The 21,172-nt window shown below is 55.5% G+C and overlaps 2 protein-coding genes across 3 annotated transcripts in view; both read left to right on the top strand.

The window, feature by feature from the left end:
* Positions 1 to 11,094: 11,094 nt before the first annotated feature.
* The window catches only part of LOC128135569 (electroneutral sodium bicarbonate exchanger 1-like), a 40,035-nt gene continuing 29,957 nt past the window's right edge, over positions 11,095 to 21,172 (top strand). For both annotated transcript variants that reach the window (XM_052774599.1, XM_052774598.1), the window contains exons 1-4: positions 11,095 to 11,451; positions 11,790 to 11,951; positions 12,558 to 12,809; positions 13,620 to 13,688. In XM_052774599.1, coding sequence (XP_052630559.1) covers positions 11,386 to 11,451; positions 11,790 to 11,951; positions 12,558 to 12,809; positions 13,620 to 13,688 — 549 coding nt within the window. In that variant the 5' untranslated portion in view covers positions 11,095 to 11,385. The remainder of the gene's footprint in view (positions 11,452 to 11,789; positions 11,952 to 12,557; positions 12,810 to 13,619; positions 13,689 to 21,172) is intronic.
* Positions 19,334 to 20,726, top strand: LOC128135573 (olfactory receptor 2A14-like). The gene has a single exon (XM_052774605.1). It carries the CDS (start codon positions 19,694 to 19,696, stop codon positions 20,519 to 20,521), a length of 828 nt encoding a protein of 275 aa, XP_052630565.1. The 5' UTR covers positions 19,334 to 19,693; the 3' UTR covers positions 20,522 to 20,726.

Here is a 21,172-nt window from a genome sequence, read left to right as displayed (position 1 = left end):
AAGAGCAGCAAGAGCTTTCAGGGCTGGGCCCTTCCTTGTGGGAGAAGGAGCCGGACGTTTGCCTTTTCGGCAAGAGGCTCTCCCTCGGCCGAGCGCCATGAGATGTTGCGTCTCTGGGAAAGCACAGATCCCCAGTGCTGTTGTGCCTGTAGATAGGGCGCCAAGGCACCATGAAGAGCAGCAAGAGCTTTCAGGGCTGGGCCCTTCCTTGTGGGAGAAGGAGCCGGACGTTTGCCTTTTTGGCAAGAGGCTCTCCAACGGCCGAGCGCCATGAGATGTTACGTCTCTGGGAAAGCACAGATCCCCACTGCTGCTGTGCCTGTAGATAGGGCGCCAAGGCACCGTGAAGAGCAGCAAGAGCTTTCAGGGCTGGGCCCTTCCTTGTGGGAGAAGGAGCCGGACGTTTGCCTTTTCAGCAAGAGGCTCTGCCGCGGCCTAGCGCCATGAGATGTTGCGTCTCTGGGAAAGCACAGATCCGCACTGTTGCTGTGCCTGTAGGTAGGGCGCCAAGGCACCGTGAAGAGCAGCAAGAGCTTTCAGGGCTGGGCCCTTCCTTGTGGGAGAAGGAGCCGGACGTTTGCCTTTTCGGCAAGAGGCTCTGCTGCGGCCGAGCTCCATGAGATGTTGCGTCTCTGGGAAAGCACAGATCCCCACTGCTCTTGTGCCTGTAGATAGGGCGCCAAGGCACCGTGAAGAGCAGCAACAGCTTTCAGGGCTGGGCCCTTCCTTGTGGGAGAAGGAGCCGGACGTTTGCCTTTTCGGCAAGAGGCTCTGCCGCGGCCGAGCGCCATGAGATGTTGCGTCTCTGGGAAAGCACAGATCCCCACTGCTGTTGTGCCTGTAGATAGGGCACCAAGCATAAGTGAAGATCAGGAACAGCTTTCAGGACTGTGCACTTCCTTGTGGGAGAAGGAGCCGGACGTTTGCCTTTTCGGCAGAGACTCTGCCGCGGCCGAGCGCCATGAGATGTTGCGTCTCTGGGAAAGCACAGATCCCCACTGCTGTTGTGCCTGTAGATATGTCGCCAAGGGTAGGTGAAGAGCAGCAAGAGCTTTCAGGGCTGGGCCCTTCCTTGTGGGAGAAGGAGCCGGACGTTTGCCTTTTCGGCAAGAGGCTCTGCCGCGGCCGAGCGCCATGAGATGTTGCGTCTCTGGGAAAGCACAGATCCCCACTGCTGTTGTGCCTGTAGATAGGGCGCCAAGGCACCGTGAAGAGCAGCAAGAGCTTTCAGGGCTGGGCCCTTCCTTGTGGGAGAAGGAGCCGGACGTTTGCCTTTTCGGCAAGAGGCTCTGCCGCGGCCGAGCGCCATGAGATGTTGCGTCTCTGGGAAAGCACAGATCCCCACTGATGTTGTTCCTGTAGATAGGACGCCAAGGCACCGTGAAGAGCAGCAAGAGCTTTCAGGGCTGGGCCCTTCCTTGTGGGAGAAGGAGCCGGACGTTTGCCTTTTCGGCAAGAGGCTCTGCCGCGGCCGAGCGCCATGAGATGTTGCGTCTCTGGGAAAGCACAGATCCCCACTGCTGTTTTGCCTGTAGATAGGGCGCCAAGGCACCGTGAAGAGCAGCAACAGCTTTCAGGGCTGGGCCCTTCCTTGTGGGAGAAGGAGCCGGACGTTTGCCTTTTTGGCAAGAGGCTCTCGAACGGCCGAGCGCCATGAGATGTTACGTCTCTGGGAAAGCACAGATCCCCACTGCTGCTGTGCCTGTAGATAGGGCGCCAAGGCACCGTGAAGAGCAGCAAGAGCTTTCAGGGCTGGGCCCTTCCTTGTGGGAGAAGGAGCCGGACGTTTGCCTTTTCGGCAAGAGGCTCTGCCGCGGCCGAGCGCCATGAGATGTTGCGTCTCTGGGAAAGCACAGATCCCCACTGCTGTTGTGCCTGTAGGTAGGGCGCCAAGGCACCGTGAAGAGCAGCAAGAGCTTTCAGGGCTGGGCCCTTCCTTGTGGGAGAAGGAGCCGGACGTTTGCCTTTTCGGCAAGAGGCTCTGCTGCGTCAGAGTGCCATGAGATGTTGTGTCTCCGGGAAAGCACAGATCCCAATTATTGATGTGCCTGAGATAGGCTGCGAGGGCACCGTGAAGAGCAGCAAGAGCTTTCAGGGCTGGGCCCTTCCTTGTGGGAGAAGGAGCCGGACGTTTGCCTTTTCGGCAAGAGGCTCTGCCGCGGCCGAGCGCCATGAGATGTTGCGTCTCTGGGAAAGCACAGATCCCCAGTGCTGTTGTGCCTGTAGATAGGGCGCCAAGGCACCGTGAAGAGCAGCAAGAGCTTTCAGGGCTGGGCCCTTCCTTGTGGGAGAAGGAGCCGGACGTTTGCCTTTTCGGCAAGAGGCTCTGCCGCGGCCGAGCGCCATGAGATGTTGCGTCTCTGGGAAAGCACAGATCCCCACTGCTCTTGTGCCTGTAGATAGGGCGCCAAGGCACCGTGAAGAGCAGCAAGAGCTTTCAGGGCTGGGCCCTTCCTTGTGGGAGAAGGAGCCGGACGTTTGCCTTTTCGGCAAGAGGCTCTGCCGCGGCCGAGCGCCATGAGATGTTGCGTCTCTGGGAAAGCACAGATCCCCACTGCTGTTGTGCCTGTAGATAGGGCACCAAGCATAAGTGAAGATCAGGAACAGCTTTCAGGACTGTGCACTTCCTTGTGGGAGAAGGAGCCGGACGTTTGCCTTTTCGGCAAGAGGCTCTGCCGCGGCCGAGCGCCATGAGATGTTGCGTCTCTGGGAAAGCACAGATCCCCACTGCTGTTGTGCCTGTAGATAGGGCACCAAGCATAAGTGAAGATCAGGAACAGCTTTCAGGACTGTGCACTTCCTTGTGGGAGAAGGAGCCGGACGTTTGCCTTTTCGGCAAGAGGCTCTGCCGCGGCCGAGCGCCATGAGATGTTACGTCTCTGGGAAAGCACAGATCCCCACTGCTGCTGTGCCTGTAGATAGGGCGCCAAGGCACCGTGAAGAGCAGCAAGAGCTTTCAGGGCTGGGCCCTTCCTTGTGGGAGAAGGAGCCGGACGTTTGCCTTTTCGGCAAGAGGCTCTGCCGCGGCCGAGCGCCATGAGATGTTGCGTCTCTGGGAAAGCACAGATCCCCACTGCTGTTGTGCCTGTAGATATGTCGCCAAGGGTAGGTGAAGAGCAGCAAGAGCTTTCAGGGCTGGGCCCTTCCTTGTGGGAGAAGGAGCCGGACGTTTGCCTTTTCGGCAAGAGGCTCTGCTGCGTCAGAGTGCCATGAGATGTTGTGTCTCCGGGAAAGCACAGATCCCAATTATTGATGTGCCTGAGATAGGCTGCGAGGGCACCGTGAAGAGCAGCAAGAGCTTTCAGGGCTGGGCCCTTCCTTGTGGGAGAAGGAGCCGGACGTTTGCCTTTTCGGCAAGAGGCTCTGCCGCGGCCGAGCGCCATGAGATGTTGCGTCTCTGGGAAAGCACAGATCCCCAGTGCTGTTGTGCCTGTAGATAGGGCGCCAAGGCACCGTGAAGAGCAGCAACAGCTTTCAGGGCTGGGCCCTTCCTTGTGGGAGAAGGAGCCGGACGTTTGCCTTTTCGGCAAGAGGCTCTGCCGCGGCCGAGCGCCATGAGATGTTGCGTCTCTGGGAAAGCACAGATCCCCACTGCTGCTGTGCATGTAGATAGGGTGCCAAGGCACCGTGAAGAGCAGCAAGAGCTTTCAGGGCTGGGCCCTTCCTTGTGGGAGAAGGAGCCGGACGTTTGCCTTTTCGGCAAGAGGCTCTGCCGCGGCCGAGCGCCATGAGATGTTGCGTCTCTGGGAAAGCACAGATCCCCACTGCTGTTGTGCCTGTAGATAGGGTGCCAAGGTACAGTGAAGAGCAGCAAGAGCTTTCAGGGCTGGGCCCTTCCTTGTGGGAGAAGGAGCCGGACGTTTGCCTTTTCGGCAAGAGGCTCTTCCGCGGCCGAGCGCCATGAGATGTTGCGTCTCTGGGAAAGCACAGATCCACCACTGCTGTTGTGCCTGTAGGTAGGGCGCCAAGGAACCGTGAAGAGCAGCAACAGCTTTCAGGGCTGGGCCCTTCCTTGTGGGAGAAGGAGCCGGACGTTTGCCTTTTTGGCAAGAGGCTCTGCCGCGGCCGAGCGCCATGAGATGTTACGTCTCTGGGAAAGCACAGATCCCCACTGCTGCTGTGCCTGTAGATAGGGCGCCAAGGCACCGTGAAGAGCAGCAAGAGCTTTCAGGGCTGGGCCCTTCCTTGTGGGAGAAGGAGCCGGACGTTTGCCTTTTCGGCAAGAGGCTCTGCCGCGGCCGAGCGCCATGAGATGTTGCGTCTCTGGGAAAGCACAGATCCCCAGTGCTCTTGTGCCTGTAGGTAGGGCGCCAAGGCACCATGAAGAGCAGCAAGAGCTTTCAGGGCTGGGCCCTTCCTTGTGGGAGAAGGAGCCAGACGTTTGCATTTTCGGCAAGAGGCTCTGCCGCGCGCCGAGAGCCATTAGATGTTGCGTTTCTGGGAAAGCACAGATCCCCACTGCTGTTGTGCCTGTAGATAGGGCGCCAAGGCACCATGAAGAGCAGCAACAGCTTTCAGGGCTGGGCCCTTCCTTGTGGGAGAAGGAGCCAGACGTTTGCCTTTTTGGCAAGAGGCACTGCCGCGGCCGAGCGCCATGAGATGTTGCGTCTCTGGGAAAGCACAGATCCCCACTGCTGTTGTGCCTGTAGATAGGGTACCAAGGCACCGTGAAGAGCAGGAACAGCTTTCAGGACTCTGCCCTTCCTTGTGGGAGAAGGAGCCGGACGTTTGCCTTTTCGGCAAGAGGCTCTGCCGCGGCCGAGCGCCATGAGATGTTGCGTCTCTGGGAAAGCACAGATCCCCACTGCTGCTGTGCATGTAGATAGGGTGCCAAGGCACCGTGAAGAGCAGCAAGAGCTTTCAGGGCTGGGCCCTTCCTTGTGGGAGAAGGAGCCGGACGTTTGCCTTTTCGGCAAGAGGCTCTGCCGCGGCCGAGCGCCATGAGATGTTGCGTCTCTGGGAAAGCACAGATCCCCACTGCTGTTGTACCTGTAGATACGGCGCCAAGGGTAGGTGAAGAGCAGCAACAGCGTTCAAAGCTGGGCCCTTCCTTGTGGGAGAAGGAGCCGGACGTTTGCCTTTTCGGCAAGAGGCTCTGCCGCGGCCGAGCACCATGAGATGTTGCGTCTCTGGGAAAGCACAGATCCCCACTGCTGTTGTGCCTGTAGATAGGGCACCAAGACACCGTGAAGAGCAGCAAGAGCTTTCAGGGCTGGGCCCTTCCTTGTGGGAGAAGGAGCCGGACGTTTGCCTTTTCAGCAAGAGGCTCTGCCGCGGCCGAGCGCCATGAGATGTTGCGTCTCTGGGAAAGCACAGATCCCCACTGCTGTTGTGCCTGTAGATAGGGCGCCAAGGCACCGTGAAGAGCAGCAAGAGCTGTCAGGGCTGGGCCCTTCCTTGTGGGAGAAGGAGCCGGACGTTTGCCTTTTCGGCAAGAGGCTCTGCCGCGGCCGAGCGCCATGAGATGTTGCGTCTCTGGGAAAGCACAGATCCCCACTGCTGCTGTGCCTGTAGATAGGGCGCCAAGGCACCGTGAAGAGCAGCAAGAGCTTTCAGGGCTGGGCCCTTCCTTGTGGGAGAAGGAGCCGGACGTTTGCCTTTTCGGCAAGAGGCTCTGCCGCGGCCGAGCGCCATGAGATGTTGCGTGTCTGGGAAAGCACAGATCCCCACTGCTGTTGTGCCTGTAGATAGGGCGCCAAGGCACCGTGAAGAGCAGCAAGAGCTTTCAGGGCTGGGCCCTTCCTTGTGGGAGAAGGAGCCGGACGTTTGCCTTTTCGGCAAGAGGCTCTGCCGCGGCCGAGCGCCATGAGATGTTGCGTCTCTGGGAAAGCACAGATCCCCACTGCTATTGTACCTGTAGATACGGCGCCAAGGGTAGGTGAAGAGCAGCAACAGCGTTCAAAGCTGGGCCCTTCCTTGTGGAGAAGGAGCCGGACGTTTGCCTTTTCGGCAAGAGGCACTGCCGCGGCCGAGCGCCATGAGATGTTGCGTCTCTGGGAAAGCACAGATCCCCACTGCTGTTGTGCCTGTAGATAGGGCACCAAGACACCGTGAAGAGCAGCAAGAGCTTTCAGGGCTGGGCCCTTCCTTGTGGGACAAGGAGCCGGACGTTTGCCTTTTCAGCAAGAGGCTCTGCCACGGCCGAGCGCCATGAGATGTTGCGTCTCTGGGAAAGCACAGATCCCCACTGCTGTTGTGCCTGTAGATAGGGCACCAAGGCACCGTGAAGAGCAGGAACAGCTTTCAGGGCTGGGCCCTTCCTTGTGGGAGAATGAGCCGGACATTTGCCTTTTCGGCAAGAGGCTCTCCCGCGGCCGAGCGCCATGAGATGTTGCGTCTCTGGGAAAGCACAGATCCCTACTGCTGTTGTGCCTGTAGGTATGTCGCCAAGGGTAGGTGAAGAGCAGCAACAGCTTTCAAAGCTGGGCCCTTCCTTGTGGGAGAAAGAGCCGGACGTTTGCCTTTTCGGCAAGAGGCTCTGCCGCGGCCGAGCGCCATGAGATGTTGCTTCTCTGGGAAAGCACACATCCCCACTGCTGCTGTGCCTGTAGATAGAGCGCCAAGGCACCGTGAAGAGCAGCAAGAGCTTTCAGGGCTTCGGCCTTCCTTGTGGGAGAAGGAGCCGGACGTTTGCCTTTTCGGCAAGAGGCTCTGCCGCTCGCCGAGAGCCATTAGATGTTGCGTTTCTGGGAAAGCACAGATCCCCACTGCTGTTGTGCCTGTAGATAGGGCACCAAGGCACCATGAAAAGCAGCAACAGCTTTCAGGGCTGGGCCCTTCCTTGTGGGAGAAGGAGCCGGACGTTTGCCTTTTCGGCAAGAGGCTCTGCCGCGGCCGAGCGCCATGAGATGTTGCGTCTCTGGGAAAGCACAGATCCCCACTGCTGTTGTGCCTGTAGATACGGCGCCAAGGGTAGGTGAAGAGCAGCAACAGCGTTCAAAGCTGGGCCCTTCCTTGTGGGAGAAGGAGCCGGACGTTTGCCTTTTCGGCAAGAGGCTCTGCCGCGGCCGAGCGCCATGAGATGTTGCGTCTCTGGGAAAGCACAGATCCCCACTGCTGTTGTGCCTGTAGATAGGGCGCCAAGGCACCGTGAAGAGCAGCAAGAGCTTTCAGGGCTGGGCCCTTCCTTGTGGGAGAAGGAGCCGGACGTTTGCCTTTTCAGCAAGAGGCTCTGCCGCGGCCAAGCGCCATGAGATGTTGCGTCTCTGGGAAAGCACAGATCCCCACTGATGTTGTTCCTGTAGATAGGACGCCAAGGCACCGTGAAGAGCAGCAAGAGCTTTCAGGGCTGGGCCCTTCCTTGTGGGAGAAGGAGCCGGACGTTTGCCTTTTCGGCAAGAGGCTCACCCGCGGCCGAGCCCCATGAGATGTTGCATCTCTGGGAAAGCACAGATCCCCACTGCTGTTGTGCCTGTAGATAGGGCGCCAAGGCACCGTGAAGAGCAGCAAGAGCTTTCAGGGCTGGGCCCTTCCTTGTGGGAGAAGGAGCCGGACGTTTGCCTTTTCGGCAAGAGGCTCTGCCGTGGCCGAGCGCCATGAGATGTTGTGTCTCTGGGAAAGCACAGATCCCCACTGCTGTTGTGCCTGTAGGTAGGGCGCCAAGGCACCGTGAAGAGCAGCAACAGCTTTGAGGCTGGGCCCTTCCTTGTGGGAGAAGGAGCCGGACGTTTGCCTTTTTGGCAAGAAGCTCTCCAACGGCCGAGCGCCATGAGATGTTACGTCTCTGGGAAAGCACAGATCCCCACTGCTGCTGTGCCTGTAGATAGGGCGCCAAGGCACCGTGAAGAGCAGCAAGAGCTTTCAGGGCTGGGCCCTTCCTTGTGGGAGAAGGAGCCGGACGTTTGCCTTTTCGGCAAGAGGCTCTGCCGCGGCCGAGCGCCATGAGATGTTGCGTCTCTGGGAAAGCACAGATCCCCAGTGCTCTTGTGCCTGTAGATAGGGCGCCAAGGCACCGTGAAGAGCAGCAAGAGCTTTCAGGGCTGGGCCCTTCCTTGTGGGAGAAGGAGCCGGACGTTTGCCTTTTCGGCAAGAGGCTCTGCCGCGGCCGAGCGCCATGAGATGTTGCGTCTCTGGGAAAGCACAGATCCCCACTGCTGCTGTGCCTGTAGATAGGGCGCCAAGGCACCGTGAAGAGCAGCAAGAGCTTTCAGGGCTGGGCCCTTCCTTGTGGGAGAAGGAGCCGGACGTTTGCCTTTTCGGCAAGAGGCTCTGCCGTGCGCCGAGAGCCATTAGATGTTGCGTTTCTGGGAAAGCACAGATCCCCACTGCTGTTGTGCCTGTAGATAGGGCACCAAGGCACCAATGAAGAGCAGCAACAGCTTTCAGGGCTGGGCCCTTCCTTGTGGGAGAAGGAGCCGGACGTTTGCCTTTTTGGCAAGAGGCACTGCCGCGGCCGAGCGCCATGAGATGTTGCGTCTCTGGGAAAGCACAGATCCCCACTGCTGTTGTGCCTGTAGATAGGGTACCAAGGTACAGTGAAGAGCAGGAACAGCTTTCAGGACTCTGCCCTTCCTTGTGGGAGAAGGAGCCGGACGTTTGCCTTTTCGGCAAGAGGCTCTGCCGCAGACGAACGCCATGAGATGTTGCGTCTCTGGGAAAGCACAGATCCCCACTGCTGTTGTACCTGTAGATAGGGCGCCAAGGCACCGTGAAGAGCAGCAAGAGCTTTCAGGGCTGGGCCCTTCCTTGTGGGACAAGGAGCGGACGTTTCCCTTTTTGGCAAGAGGCTTTGCCGCGGCCAAGCGCCATGAGATATTGCGTCTCTGGGAAAGCACAGATCCCCACTGCTGCTGTGCCTGTTTGTCGGGCGCCAAGGCACCGTGAACAGCAGCAAGAGCTTTCAGGGCTGGGCCCTTCCTTGTGGGAGAAGGAGCCGGACGTTTGCCTTTTCGGCAAGAGGCTCTGCTGCGTCAGAGTGCCATGAGATGTTGTGTCTCCGGGAAAGCACAGATCCCAATTGTTGATGTGCCTGAGATAGGCTGCGAGGGCACCGTGAAGAGCAGCAAGAGCTTTCAGGGCTGGGCCCTTCCTTGTGGGAGAAGGAGCCGGACGTTTGCCTTTTCGGCAAGAGGCTCTGCCGCGGCCGAGCGCCATGAGATGTTGCGTCTCTGGGAAAGCACAGATCCCCACTGCTGTTGTGCCTGTAGATAGGGCGCCAAGGCACCGTGAAGAGCAGCAAGAGCTTTCAGGGCTGGGCCCTTCCTTGTGGGAGAAGGAGACGGACGTTTGCCTTTTCGGCAAGAGGCTCTGCCGCGGCCGAGCGCCATGAGATGTTGCGTGTCTGGGAAAGCACAGATCCCCACTGCTGTTGTGCCTGTAGATACGGCGCCAAGGGTAGGTGAAGAGCAGCAACAGCGTTCAAAAGCTGGGCCCTTCCTTGTGGGAGAAGGAGCCGGACGTTTGCCTTTTTGGCAAGAGGCACTGCCGCGGCCGTGCGCCATGAGATGTTGCGTCTCTGGGAAAGCACAGATCCCCACTGCTGTTGTGCCTGTAGGTAGGGCGCCAAGGCACCGTGAAGAGCAGCAAGAGCTTTCAGGGCTGGGCCCTTCCTTGTGGGAGAAGGAGCCGGACGTTTGCCTTTTCGGCAAGAGGCTCTTCCGCGGCCGAGCACCATGAGATGTTGCGTCTCTGGGAAAGCACAGATCCCCACTGCTGCTGTGCCTGTAGATAGGGCACCAAGGTACAGTGAAGAGCAGGAACAGCTTTCAGGGCTGTGCCCTTCCTTGTGGGAGAAGGAGCCGGACGTTTGCCTTTTCGGCAAGAGGCTCTGCCGCGGCCAAGCGCCATGAGATGTTGCGTCTCTGGGAAAGCACAGATCCCCACTGCTGTTGTACCTGTAGATAGGGCGCCAAGGTACAGTGAAGAGCAGCAAGAGCTTTCAGGGCTGGGCCCTTCCTTGTGGGAGAAGGAGCCGGACGTTTGCCTTTTCGGCAATAGGCTCTGCCGCGGCCGAGTGCCATGAGATGTTGCGTCTCTGGGAAAGCACAGATCCGCACTGCTGCTGTGCCTGTAGATAGGGCGCCAAGGCACCGTGAAGAGCAGCAAGAGCTTTCAGGTCTAGGCCCTTCCGTGTGGGAGAAGGAGCCGGACGTTTGCCTTTTCGGCAAGAGGCTCTGCCGCGGCCGAGCGCCATGAGATGTTGCGTCTCCGGGAAAGCACAGATCCCCACTGATGTTGTTCCTGTAGATAGGACGCCAAGGCACCGTGAAGAGCAGCAAGAGCTTTCAGGGCTGGGCCCTTCCTTGTGGGAGAAGGAGCCGGACGTTTGCCTTTTCGGCAAGAGGCTCACCCGCGGCCGAGCGCCATGAGATGTTGCATCTCTGGGAAAGCACAGATCCCCAGTCCTGTTGTGCCTGTAGATAGGGCGCCAAGGCACCGTGAAGAGCAGCAAGAGCTGTCAGGGCTGGGCCCTTCCTTGTGGGAGAAGGAGCCGGACGTTTGCCTTTTCGGCAAGAGGCTCTGCCGCGGCCGAGCGCCATGAGATGTTGCGTCTCTGGGAAAGCACAGATCCCCACTGCTGTTGTGCCTGTAGATAGGGCGCCAAGGCACCGTGAAGAGCAGCAAGAGCTTTCAGGGCTGGGCCCTTCCTTGTGGGAGAAGGAGCCGGACGTTTGCCTTTTCGGCAAGAGGCTCTGCCGCGGCCGAGCGCCATGAGATGTTGCGTCTCTGGGAAAGCACAGATCCCCACTGCTGTTGTGCCTGTAGATAGGGCGCCAAGGCACCGTGAAGAGCAGCAACAGCTTTCAAAGCTGGGCCCTTCCTTGTGGGAGAAGGAGCCGGACCTTTGCCTTTTCGGCAAGAGGCTCTGCCGCGGCCGAGCGCCATGAGATGTTGCGTCTCTGGGAAAGCACAGATCCCCACTGCTGTTGTGCCTGTAGGTAGGGCGCCAAGGCACCGTGAAGAGCAGCAAGAGCTGGGGCTGTGGGGGTTTTTTTTTCCCTACCTTCTGTGCATTATGTGCTTGAGCGGAAAGTAGATTCAAATGAGGAGCTTCCTTTTGAGGAATAAAGGATGCCTCAGTGCCTTGTTGCCATTGTCGCTGTGAGTGTAGCTGTAGTGGCAGACATCTGTTTTCTTATTTTTAATATTATTATTATTTTTAGGTTTTGACTTAAACCAACCCTTGTCCGCCTAATTAACCTTTTTTTATTGTCTGACACCAGATCTCACAGGGACAAACACAGCGACAGTATCTAAGCAAGGGATTAGGCTGCATGTGCTCAGAGGGGTGGTGGGATTTGGTTAACCAGCCTTAATGTTGTGGATGTCTGCAACTCTTGCATCTCCTGTTACGGCCCTGTTTGCCATGCCCCTCTCACCTCTGGTTTCTCGCCCCAGGTACGGTCCACAGTGAGCGACTTTGCTGTTTTCCTCACCATCGTCATCATGGTGCTCCTTGACTTTGTGGTTGGGATCCCATCACCGAAGCTCCACGTCCCCCATGCGTTCAAGGTAATGGGGTGTTTTGGCACGTGGGGGTGCCACAAGGTGATGCCGGGGCAGGGCAGGGCTGAGTCTGGAGGAGATGATGGTGGTGTGACCATCTACTCTTCCACCTCCAAGTGCCTTGCTTCCTCCTGGAAACGAGAAGATGTCCCCAAAACTAGATACCTAGAGGAGAAGTATCTAGAGGTGCTTGCAAAGAGGACACTGGCACTGCTGAAGCCCACGGGAGAGGGTGACATCTAGCCAGGGCTGGGAGGTGCTCTGACACAGGGACGGAGGGGAAAATGAAAGCCATCGGAGTGCCTGGGCTGGGAGACGATGCTGATGTGTGGGCTTTGTTGCAGCCTACCAGAGACGACCGCGGGTGGTTCATCAACCCCATAGGACCCAACCCTTGGTGGACGGTGTTGGCTGCGCTCGTCCCAGCTCTGCTCTGCACCATCTTGATATTCATGGACCAGCAGATCAGTGCCGTTATTGTGAACAGGAAGGAGCACAAGCTGAAGGTAAGGGGCTGCAAGAGATGACCCCATCCCCAGCCCCTTCTGGGCTGCAGGTCTGGGGAGAAGCTCTTATTCCCAATGCTTTCTGAAGGCGTGGGTTTGGGACATTGCGTGGCAGGATGCTCTCCTGGATTAATGATGATGCAGGGAGCAAGTGACAGGGCAGTTCAGATGAGCAACCTTTTGGAGGAGCAAATTAATCTTGGAGCAATATAGAAGCGTGCTTTTGTTTTAAAATGGCAGCAGCAGCTGCCGCGAATGGATTGTTTTGATGCGCTGCCAGGGATAACTCAGAGTCACACCTTCCTTGCAAGTGGTAGAATTTTCTTTGTGAGTGAAAAAAATGCTTTGGTGGTTTGGGGTTGGTTTTTTTTTTTTTTGGAGAAGTATGTATCGCACAAGCTCCCCATATCCATTGTGTCTGAACTCCTGCCAGATTGTCATGCCAGGTGCTTGTGCAAAGCCTGCATACACCCTTAGTTGTTTCCATTTCTTGTTTTAAATTCTGAAGAAGTTGCCTTGTGCTCGAGCAGGGTTTGAGTCTGACTTGCGACGTTGTCCTTGCTCTTGTGCTATGGGATGCTCTGTTTCTTGTTTTCCTGCCTGCAGAAAGGATGCGGGTACCACCTGGACCTTTTCATGGTGGCCGTGATGCTCGGGGTGTGCTCTGTGATGGGGCTGCCCTGGTTTGTGGCTGCGACCGTGCTGTCCATCACCCACGTGAATAGCCTCAAAGTAGAGTCTGACTGCTCAGCTCCAGGAGAACAACCCAAGTTTCTGGGGATACGAGAGCAGAGAGTCACCGGCTTGCTGATCTTTGTGCTCATGGGCTGCTCCGTCTTCTTCACTTCCGTGTTAAAGGTGAGAGGAAAATGCAACCCACCCAACAACTGCGAGCTTGTTGGGGGTTATAGAAAAACAGTCCCCTCTCTGCAGGCCTGAGGAGTTAGTTGTGGAGCGGAGGAGGAGGTGATCCCAACCCTTGGGGCTTGACCCACGGTGGGAACCAGCCTCGGTTACGCTTTGCAGCCCTTCAGGCCCCCGTTTGGTGTGCTCGAGGCGAGCGAGCAACGCAACTGCTTTAATTTTCGGGTGTCTTTCAGGCCCACCCATGTTTATGGGTTACAGTTGAGCGTATTCAGACCAGCACATCTGCTCTCTTTCAAACAGGCAGCCCTTTACTGGTTGCAATTTGCTCCCCAAATGCCCCGCAACAGCCGTTCCCAGGAGCTAAACACACTGAAGTCATCCCCGTGGGCTTCCTTGCACATTCCTGCCACAAAGTAATCTCGTCTCTAGGCTAAAAGGAGGCATGTGGCCTTTGCCTGTTGCCCCAAGAATAGGCAGAAGTGTTTTTTCTACCGCCACGGAATGGGGCATAGGGTAACATGGGTGAAATGGCCTATTTTCCTCCAATCTTTCTGGAAAATAGGATTCTTCTGATGAGAGGTAACTCCAAAGTTCAGCCTAAAGCAGAGCCTTAGCTCACGCGTGTGCACAAAATCTTTAATGGTTAAAATCTGACCCATCTCTAACCCTGAATGGAGACTGGAAAGCTTCAAGCAATTTTAGGCAGTGCCTGTGGAAGAGGGTGGTAATACTGAAAATGCAACATAGAAAAAGAAACGATTGCATTCTTTTTTCTTTTATTTTTTTTTCTTTTTCCCCCAGTTTATACCAATGCCTGTGCTTTATGGCGTCTTTCTCTACATGGGTGTGTCGTCGCTCAGAGGAATTCGGGTACGGACTCTTTTACAGCATGCAGCGTGTCGGCTCCCTGGTATTTTGTCTCCGTAGCAGCAGGGAAAAAAGCAGTGGCATGGGAGAAACTTCTCCCAGAGCAAGCAATGAAACTCTTTTGCGTAAGAAAAAGATCGGTGGAGGCACAGGAGGTATATAGGGCTGGGAGGACCAGGCAAGTTCAGCGCGCTCTGTTTCAGGGTTTAGGGCAGGTCAGTGTTTGGTTACGTGAAAGCGGGGGAATTCAGTGCAAAGGGAAGGCAGTTTCTACCACTGGTGGAAATCCTCGCTGGGGGATTCAGTGGGCCAAGAAATGCTAATAATGGAATGAGGTGGAATAGTTGCCATTTGGTGGGCAGCTCTCAGGGGCAAGCCGGTTGACAGATGGAGCGAAGGGAAAATGGGTGCTGCTCCCAGGAGGAACGTGGTGGGATCCAGGATTTCTGACGGCAAGCGAGATGCTGCAAACTGCCTCCACGTCTCGAGGGGGCCAGAAACTTGCCGCAGTCCCAAGGTGGCAAGCTTTCCCTTTTATTTTGCAGTTCTTTGATCGCTTGAAGCTGTTTTGGATGCCGGCGAAACACCAGCCGGATTTCATCTACCTGCGGCACGTGCCCTTGCGAAAGGTGCATTTCTTCACGGCGATCCAGCTGATCTGCCTCGTCCTGCTCTGGACCATCAAGGTGTCCCGTGCCGCCATCATCTTTCCCGTGATGGTAAGAGCTGCTGCCGCTCGGCAGCGGGGTGTTTGCAGCGTTGGAGTGAGAGGTAGCATCGTCTCTGAGCTCACCGCGCCTTCCCTCTGGTTCGTGAAGGTTTTGGCTCTCGTCTTTGTCCGGAAAGCGATGGATTTGTGCTTCTCAAAGCGAGAGCTCAGCTTTCTGGATGACCTTATGCCAGAAAGGAAGAAGAAGTTGGACGATGGCAGAAATGAAGCCGGAGAAGAAGAAGAGGTAAGGCTTGCTGGGTCCTCGGGGCTGGACATCTCCCTCGGGCTGTGAGACTGCCTGTTTCTGTTACAGCTTGTCTGGAAACGTTGGGGGAAGATCAGCACTCGATGGAAATAGATCCCAATAGCCTGGATCCCACGTTGTAACCTTTGTTTCCTCAATTAGCAGTGAGCTGAACACTTGAATACAGGTGTAATTTTTAAAACAAGTTGCTTTTCAGAAAGGTCATTATCGTTATTATTATTAGATGGTGATGCTGCTGCTGCTGCTGCTGCTGCTGCTGGCGAGATTTGCTCATAATCGTGTTTTGAACACACAATCCCCCCGCCCCGAAATCTTTGGAGTGAACGGTTTTTACCCTGCTGCACTAATACCTATAGCTGCCAAGGGGCAGAAGGGGAGGGCAGACTGCTAAGTTTGTGCTGGGCCTTCAGCTTATCTCCACTTTGACCAAAGACAGAGAACGTGACTTGTCCCTTTTTATGTCAGGAGTCCAAGAGGGCGATGGAAGCTGCTGCTGCTGCAAGTTCAGTTCAGCTGAGCGTGGGGAAGACCAGTGACTTGGATATCCCAAAGCAACGCAGTGACAGGTAAAGGCCCACCAAGCGCCAGGACCCCCGGCAAGATGAGCTTGAAGGTGTTTGGCACAGTTTTCTCCACTTGCCTCTTTGTGGGGCATCCCACAGAAACCAGCAGGCAGCTCGGTGGGAAAACCAAATTCGGGGGCAGGGCTGCAGGAGGTGATCGCAGGGCTCTGACCCCAAGCAGAGTGGCTGCAGCACTCGCGTTTGACCCCCAAACCTTGCATCATCAGTGCCTTTACAGTAGCTGGAGATCCTCATACTTAAACATGAGGAGTTGCAGGCGTGATCTGTACCAGCAGTGGCTTAGGAACCCGGACCGGGGCTAAACTCCAGCAAGAGCCTTTGCACAGAGCTGTTGCTCTGCAGCTCCCCGGCTTGCCTCCCGAAACTCCTCATCCAGCAAAACCTCCCACGCTTATGCGGGGCTTTGATTCTCGGGGCTCCGCTGTTCCTGTTGCTGATGCTAATGCCCTTGGTGGCATCAGTTCCCATAATCACGGATTGCTATGTAAAATATTTATTGCAGGACTGATCCTTCTGAGATTATTATCCTGGATGAAACGTCACAAACACCCGTATGGAAGGCTCTCACTTTGAAGACAGAAACCCTTTGAATCCAGGGAGGAAAAAGGTAAAGGATTGCACATGAACGTGACCGTGCTCCTCTGCAAGCGATGGCGCACGCCTACGCTTTTCCCATGCTTTGGCCGGCAAGGCTGAGCAAATGGCCTGTCCCTTGGGAACAGGCAGTGAGGACCGTGGCATTCAAACCAGCTCCTCTCTGCTGGGGTGGTCCCCCGAACGGGGCTGAATCAGCAGCAGCTGGCAGGTCTTCCACTGATGATGTTCTCCCTCTTCTTCTCTTCCCTTCGCCCTTCCCCACTCCCGCTTTTCACGTTTAGGAATCTTGACTTTGAAGGAGAGGAGTGAGAGCGTGACTCGGGGATGTGCCAACGCAGACAGAGGGAGAAAGCGCTTTGTTTCAGTTGGAGGATTCCCATTAAAGCCATGCAGATGTTTTCAGTTATCCTTGGTGTGCTTCAGGCATTCAGTATCTCTAGACCAGCAAGCTGAGGTGAACGTCACAGTCAATGGGAGTTCGGTGGTGTTAAGTCTGTGTGCGTACGTGCGTGTGGGGGTGTGGGTTTGCAGTGGTAGAGGGACTGCTACTGCTTTATCCTTCAGTGCTCTTCTTTTAATACCTAATTCCTCCTCTTTTTTTTTTTTTTTTTTTTTTCCAAATGTAAACTGGGAATGTCCAAAATCATTTTCTGTTATATTTGATGCCTTCTCCACTTTCTTCTTCATCACGACCGGGTTTTTGGTCTGGTTTGGGGTCCTGGCTTTAATTCACTCTTATGTCTCTTACTGGTACGAGAGGGATGCCCTCTGTGGCAGGGCAGCATAGAGAGCGTCCGAGCAGCTGGCCTAAGGTGAAAGAAGAGCATTTGCTCCCTGCGCTCCAGTTTTACCTCTCTTGGTTGGTTTGGATTTTTTTTTTTTTTTGCTTTGGCTCTGCCATCAGCCTGGAAGCTGCAAAATGCAGAACTGCCACCTTCTTGTCCCCTGGCTGTAAACTGCATCTAAGGGAGCACTTCAGGTATTTGATTTTGAATACACCGTAGGGTCACAGGAGCGGCCAGATGAGACCTGGGGCTCTGTGTCCCTGGGCTGCCCCCTCTGTCCTTCCTCCACTTTCCTTCTGTATTGGGTCTGGCTGAGTTGGAGTTCCTTTACTCCATAGCAGCCCTCGTAGTGCTGTGCTCTGTACTGGTAGCTAGAAAGCTGTTGATAACACAGCAGTGTTTTGGCCATGGCTGAGCAGTGCTGGCACAGCATCAAGGCCGTCTCTCTAACATTCCCCCCCTCCCCAGTAGGCTGGGGGTGGGCAAGATCTTGGGAGGCGGCGTAGCCAGGAAGAAGGCATACAGGCAGCAAGAAGAGGCACATAGGTAGCAAGTAAATCTTAGGTCTCTTCAGATGCTGGGAACCCTGCGTTCATGCAGCATTGGGCAGACCCCAGGTGGGTTTTCCCTTGGCACACTGTACAGATCCTGCCTGTGGAGAAGTTCCTCCTTTTTGGTCGTTCACGGTGTTATACAACTTTTCTTAGAAGAAAACAACTCTATTCATGAAGGATGTTCACACGCGGACTTCTTGCTGCACTTTAGATAATGGCAGGGCCGCGCAGGTGGCGTAATTGCTGGTACCAAGCAGGAGCTGCCTGGAGGCTCCTCTGTTACAGTCAACCAGCTCCGTTTATCCTGCGGCCAAGGGACACGTGTAGGGACACAGCCTGAAGGCCACGCTGTGCGTACAGCGCAGCACAGACCTGCACCCGCTCAGGTTAACTGTTAGGTGGATCCCTAACTGCTGGAGGTACAGTGATCTCCCAGTCAGGATCTCTGCACCAGGCTGTTAAACTGCAGGGTAACTCGGGAACCAGAGAAGGTCCAGATCTGGAGGGGATGGTTAACCACAGGGCCTCACGTTGAACCTCCTCTAAGCTCATCCTGTGCTTACAGGGTTCTTGAGCCTCTCGGGCATCTCCCAGACTGCCCGGTTACTCCCAGCTCCCTCGTTCCTGCATTCCCCCCCCCTGCCTGCCCGCCCCACTTTGGCCCCTGCAGCAGCACTCAGCTGAGCACCCTCCGTTGCTCCTGGGGAAAAAGCGTCCTCCTTGCTCTCCGTGGTGTTCCCCCAGCACACGGTGCTGTAGCAAGGACAAGGCAGTGAGATACAGACACAGCCTGTTGAACAGAGCGTCCTGCACGCAGTGCTTCCGATAGAGCAGCTCAGGAGCAAGGAGGTGAGCTAGGTGTGCTGCCTCTCACAAAGAGCATTTTACATCAGCGACCTTCCCCGTTGGACCCTCTGCTGCCTCTCTTTTTCCCGGTGGTGTAGGTGTTAGGTTGTGTAGTTCAAGGTTCATCTCCACAAACACAGAGGAGGACCAAGGAGCAATGGCAGGCAGGGGAACCCCAGTGACCTAGGCAGAGGCAAGGGAGCACCCTGCTGTGGCTTTTCCCAGGGCTGTCCCAGGACAGGGATGGACCACGTTGTCTGGGTATGAGGCTCACCAGACAAGTATTGACTCTCCCTTGCTCACCTCACAGGCTGACGGGGGGAATGCGCTTCTGTGGCCATGCCCTGCCTCTGAAGCCCGGCCGTAGACGAAAAACTGGCTGAAACTGTGAATGTTCCCAGGCAACACGTGACTGGGTGCACGTGTGTGGCAAGGTCTGTGCGTGTGAATGTCTGAAACTGAATTCTGAGCTGTCAAGCAGAAGCCTGCTTCTTGCTACACGCAACCAGCGTGGGCTGGTTGTAAATTTGGGTAACACCTGGAATAAGCAAAAGTGGCATGTCCCGAACCCTACAGTTAATAAAGAGCTAGGAGACAGAACCCTTAATTAGGAGGCTGATCAGGCATTGTACTGCTCACATAGACAACTTAGATTGGGAAAACTGGGGGCGTGGGGTTCCAGAAAGAAGAGGTGGTGGCAAAAGGAAGGGTTCCCAGAAAGAAGAAGGGATCTCGAAAAGAAGAAGGGGACCCAGGAAGGAAAAGGTGAAGATCCTGGCTGGAGGAAATATCCTGGAAGTGGCGGAAGATCTTGGAGACCAGAGAGCCGCGTGGAGACAAGTGCCAGGGGATGCCCAGGGACCTTGACCAGCACCCTGCGAAACTGGTAACGGCGAGCAGCTGCGCAGCAGGAACCAAGGGGACGTTCTGCCTGACCTTCCCGGACCTGCAGTAGCCTCCCTGCTGGGAAGGGGAGTTGGATCAAGCAACTGCAGGATTCAGTAGGAATGCATTTCACTAAGGTAAAGAGGACACAGCAGTGGATTGGAAATGCGGGTTGGTTTAATGGTAAAACTGGAATTATTCTGTGAACTGTGCATTCCTTTTAATATGGACTTAATTTAAAATAGCTGCTTTGAAGTTGTTCTGACTTCACCTTAATCGACACCTGCAATCTTCATCATCTTATTTTCTCCAACAGCAAAACCGCCCCCTGCCCCTCCCCACCCCCTGCAAAAAAAACCCAAAACCAAGCCAGGAAAAGAAAGACTTCAAGGGCAAGCTAGGCAGCAAAGTTGTGCGAGATTGGTCAAACTGCTCAAAGTTTGCCGAGAGATTGGAGCTTGCAATTCAGATGTACGTCGCTCGGCATGGTGAGGGTAGTACGCACCTTTCACTGGAGTCAGAGGGAAAAACAGGGAGAAGGGAGCTGCAGCGTAAAGAGTAAAGGACACAACATTCTTAGGAAAACTCTCCTTTTTCTTTCCTTTTCCTTGCTCCTTCCCTTCCAGATCTCCGTGGTGGCAGTTTGTGCTGCCTCACCTCCAGCACAGCGTGCAGAATGAAACGACTGTCGCAGAATTCATCCTCCTGGGGTTCTGCAGCACCCCAGCCCTGCAGCGCTGCCTCTTTGGCCTTTTCTCTGCCCTCTGCTCTGCCACTCGGATGGGAAACGCACTTGTCTTTCTGCTTATCTGCCTGGACTACTGCCTCCACAGCCCCATGTACTTCTTCCTCTGCCACCTCTCCATCGTGGACATCTGCTACGCCTCCAGCAATGTCCCCCATATGCTAAGGAGCCTCCTTGGACAAGGCAGAACCATCTCCTTTGCTGGGTGTGGGGCACAGATCCATCTTTATTTAATCTTTGCACTTACAGAGTGCGTGCTGCTGGCCGTGATGTCTTCTGTTCGCTACGTGGCAATCTGCCGTCCCCTCCGCTGTGCCCTCATCACGATCTGGAGGCTGTGCCTCACCCTTGCCACAGTTCCGTGGGCTTTGGCGTTCGTATTTGGTACACTGCGAGCCTCTCTGGCTTTACACCTGCCTTTCTGTGGCCCCTGTGAGGTTGTCCACTTCTCCTGTGAAATTCTTGCTGTCTTAAAGCTGGCCTGCGCTGCCGCTAGTGCCGATAAAGTCCTGATCTTTGCTGTTTGTGTGTGCTTCTTCCTCTTCCCTTTAGCCTTATTCCTGCTTTCCTCCCTGGACATCGTGGCCACCGTTCTGTGCATCCGCTCTGCGCCAGGATGGCACAAAACCTTCTCCACCTGTGGCTCCCACCCGACCATGGTGGGTGTCTTTTATGGAAACGCCATCTTCATGTACGTGGGGCCCGGGAGCGGTAACTCACCTGGGAGGGAGAAAGTTCTTTCCCTTTTCTACAGTCTCGTCAGCCCCAGTGTGAACCCCGTCATTTACAGTGGGAGGAACAAGCAGGTGAAGGAAGCCTTGCTGAAGCTTCAGAGAAGGAAGAGGGTCTTTCATTCCGTCTAGCTGGGGCTCTAGGCTTTCACCTGTCTCCTGTCTTTCTGCTCTTTCTTCTTGAGCTCTTGGGGTATTTCTCACGGAGTGTTAAGTGGTTAAAACGTAACACAAGACGTGGTTATTCAAATGCATTTGTCTCTTGTTTCTCTGTGCGGTCTGATGAATATCGTGACACAAAATGACTCATTGTTACTCCTTGTATTGCAGATAACTAATTCTTCTTCCTCAGATGCAGCCGTCTGTAAGAGACTGAATTGTTATCTTGAACTATTTGCCTCAAAGATTGTTAGGTGTGAGGGACTGGGCTGTCATCTCAAGGAACTGTGAGCTGCTTATCTCGAGCCCTTTGTCTCTAAGATGGCCTGTTTAAGCAGGACACTCCTCTGTCCATAAGGACGATTACCAGGCCATTGAGGCATCCAGAGGAGGAAACAGGCTGGAGCTGATAAGATACTGGTTTCTGGTGTCGATCCCATGAAGGTCGTGTGATAGACAACACCTGCAGCTCATGACATCATCGAAATATGCCCTATAAAAACCCGTAGAGACAAGCTGTGGGGGCCTTCTTCATCACCAAAGAATTGAAGGTTGAGGACCAATGGGACGCCGCTGGATCCGTGGTGGTGACTATCCTAGCAATCCTATCCCGACTGCTTGCTT

Source organism: Harpia harpyja, chromosome 23 (assembly GCF_026419915.1).
Source record: "Harpia harpyja isolate bHarHar1 chromosome 23, bHarHar1 primary haplotype, whole genome shotgun sequence".
Classification (NCBI taxonomy): domain Eukaryota; kingdom Metazoa; phylum Chordata; class Aves; order Accipitriformes; family Accipitridae; genus Harpia; species Harpia harpyja.
This window is presented reverse-complemented; position numbering and strand designations above follow the sequence as displayed.

Bases quoted from the DNA above. Each gene is read 5' to 3' on its own strand.
- LOC128135573 (XM_052774605.1), top strand. From the start codon at position 19,694: ATGGGAAACGCACTTGTCTTTCTGCTTATCTGCCTGGACTACTGCCTC.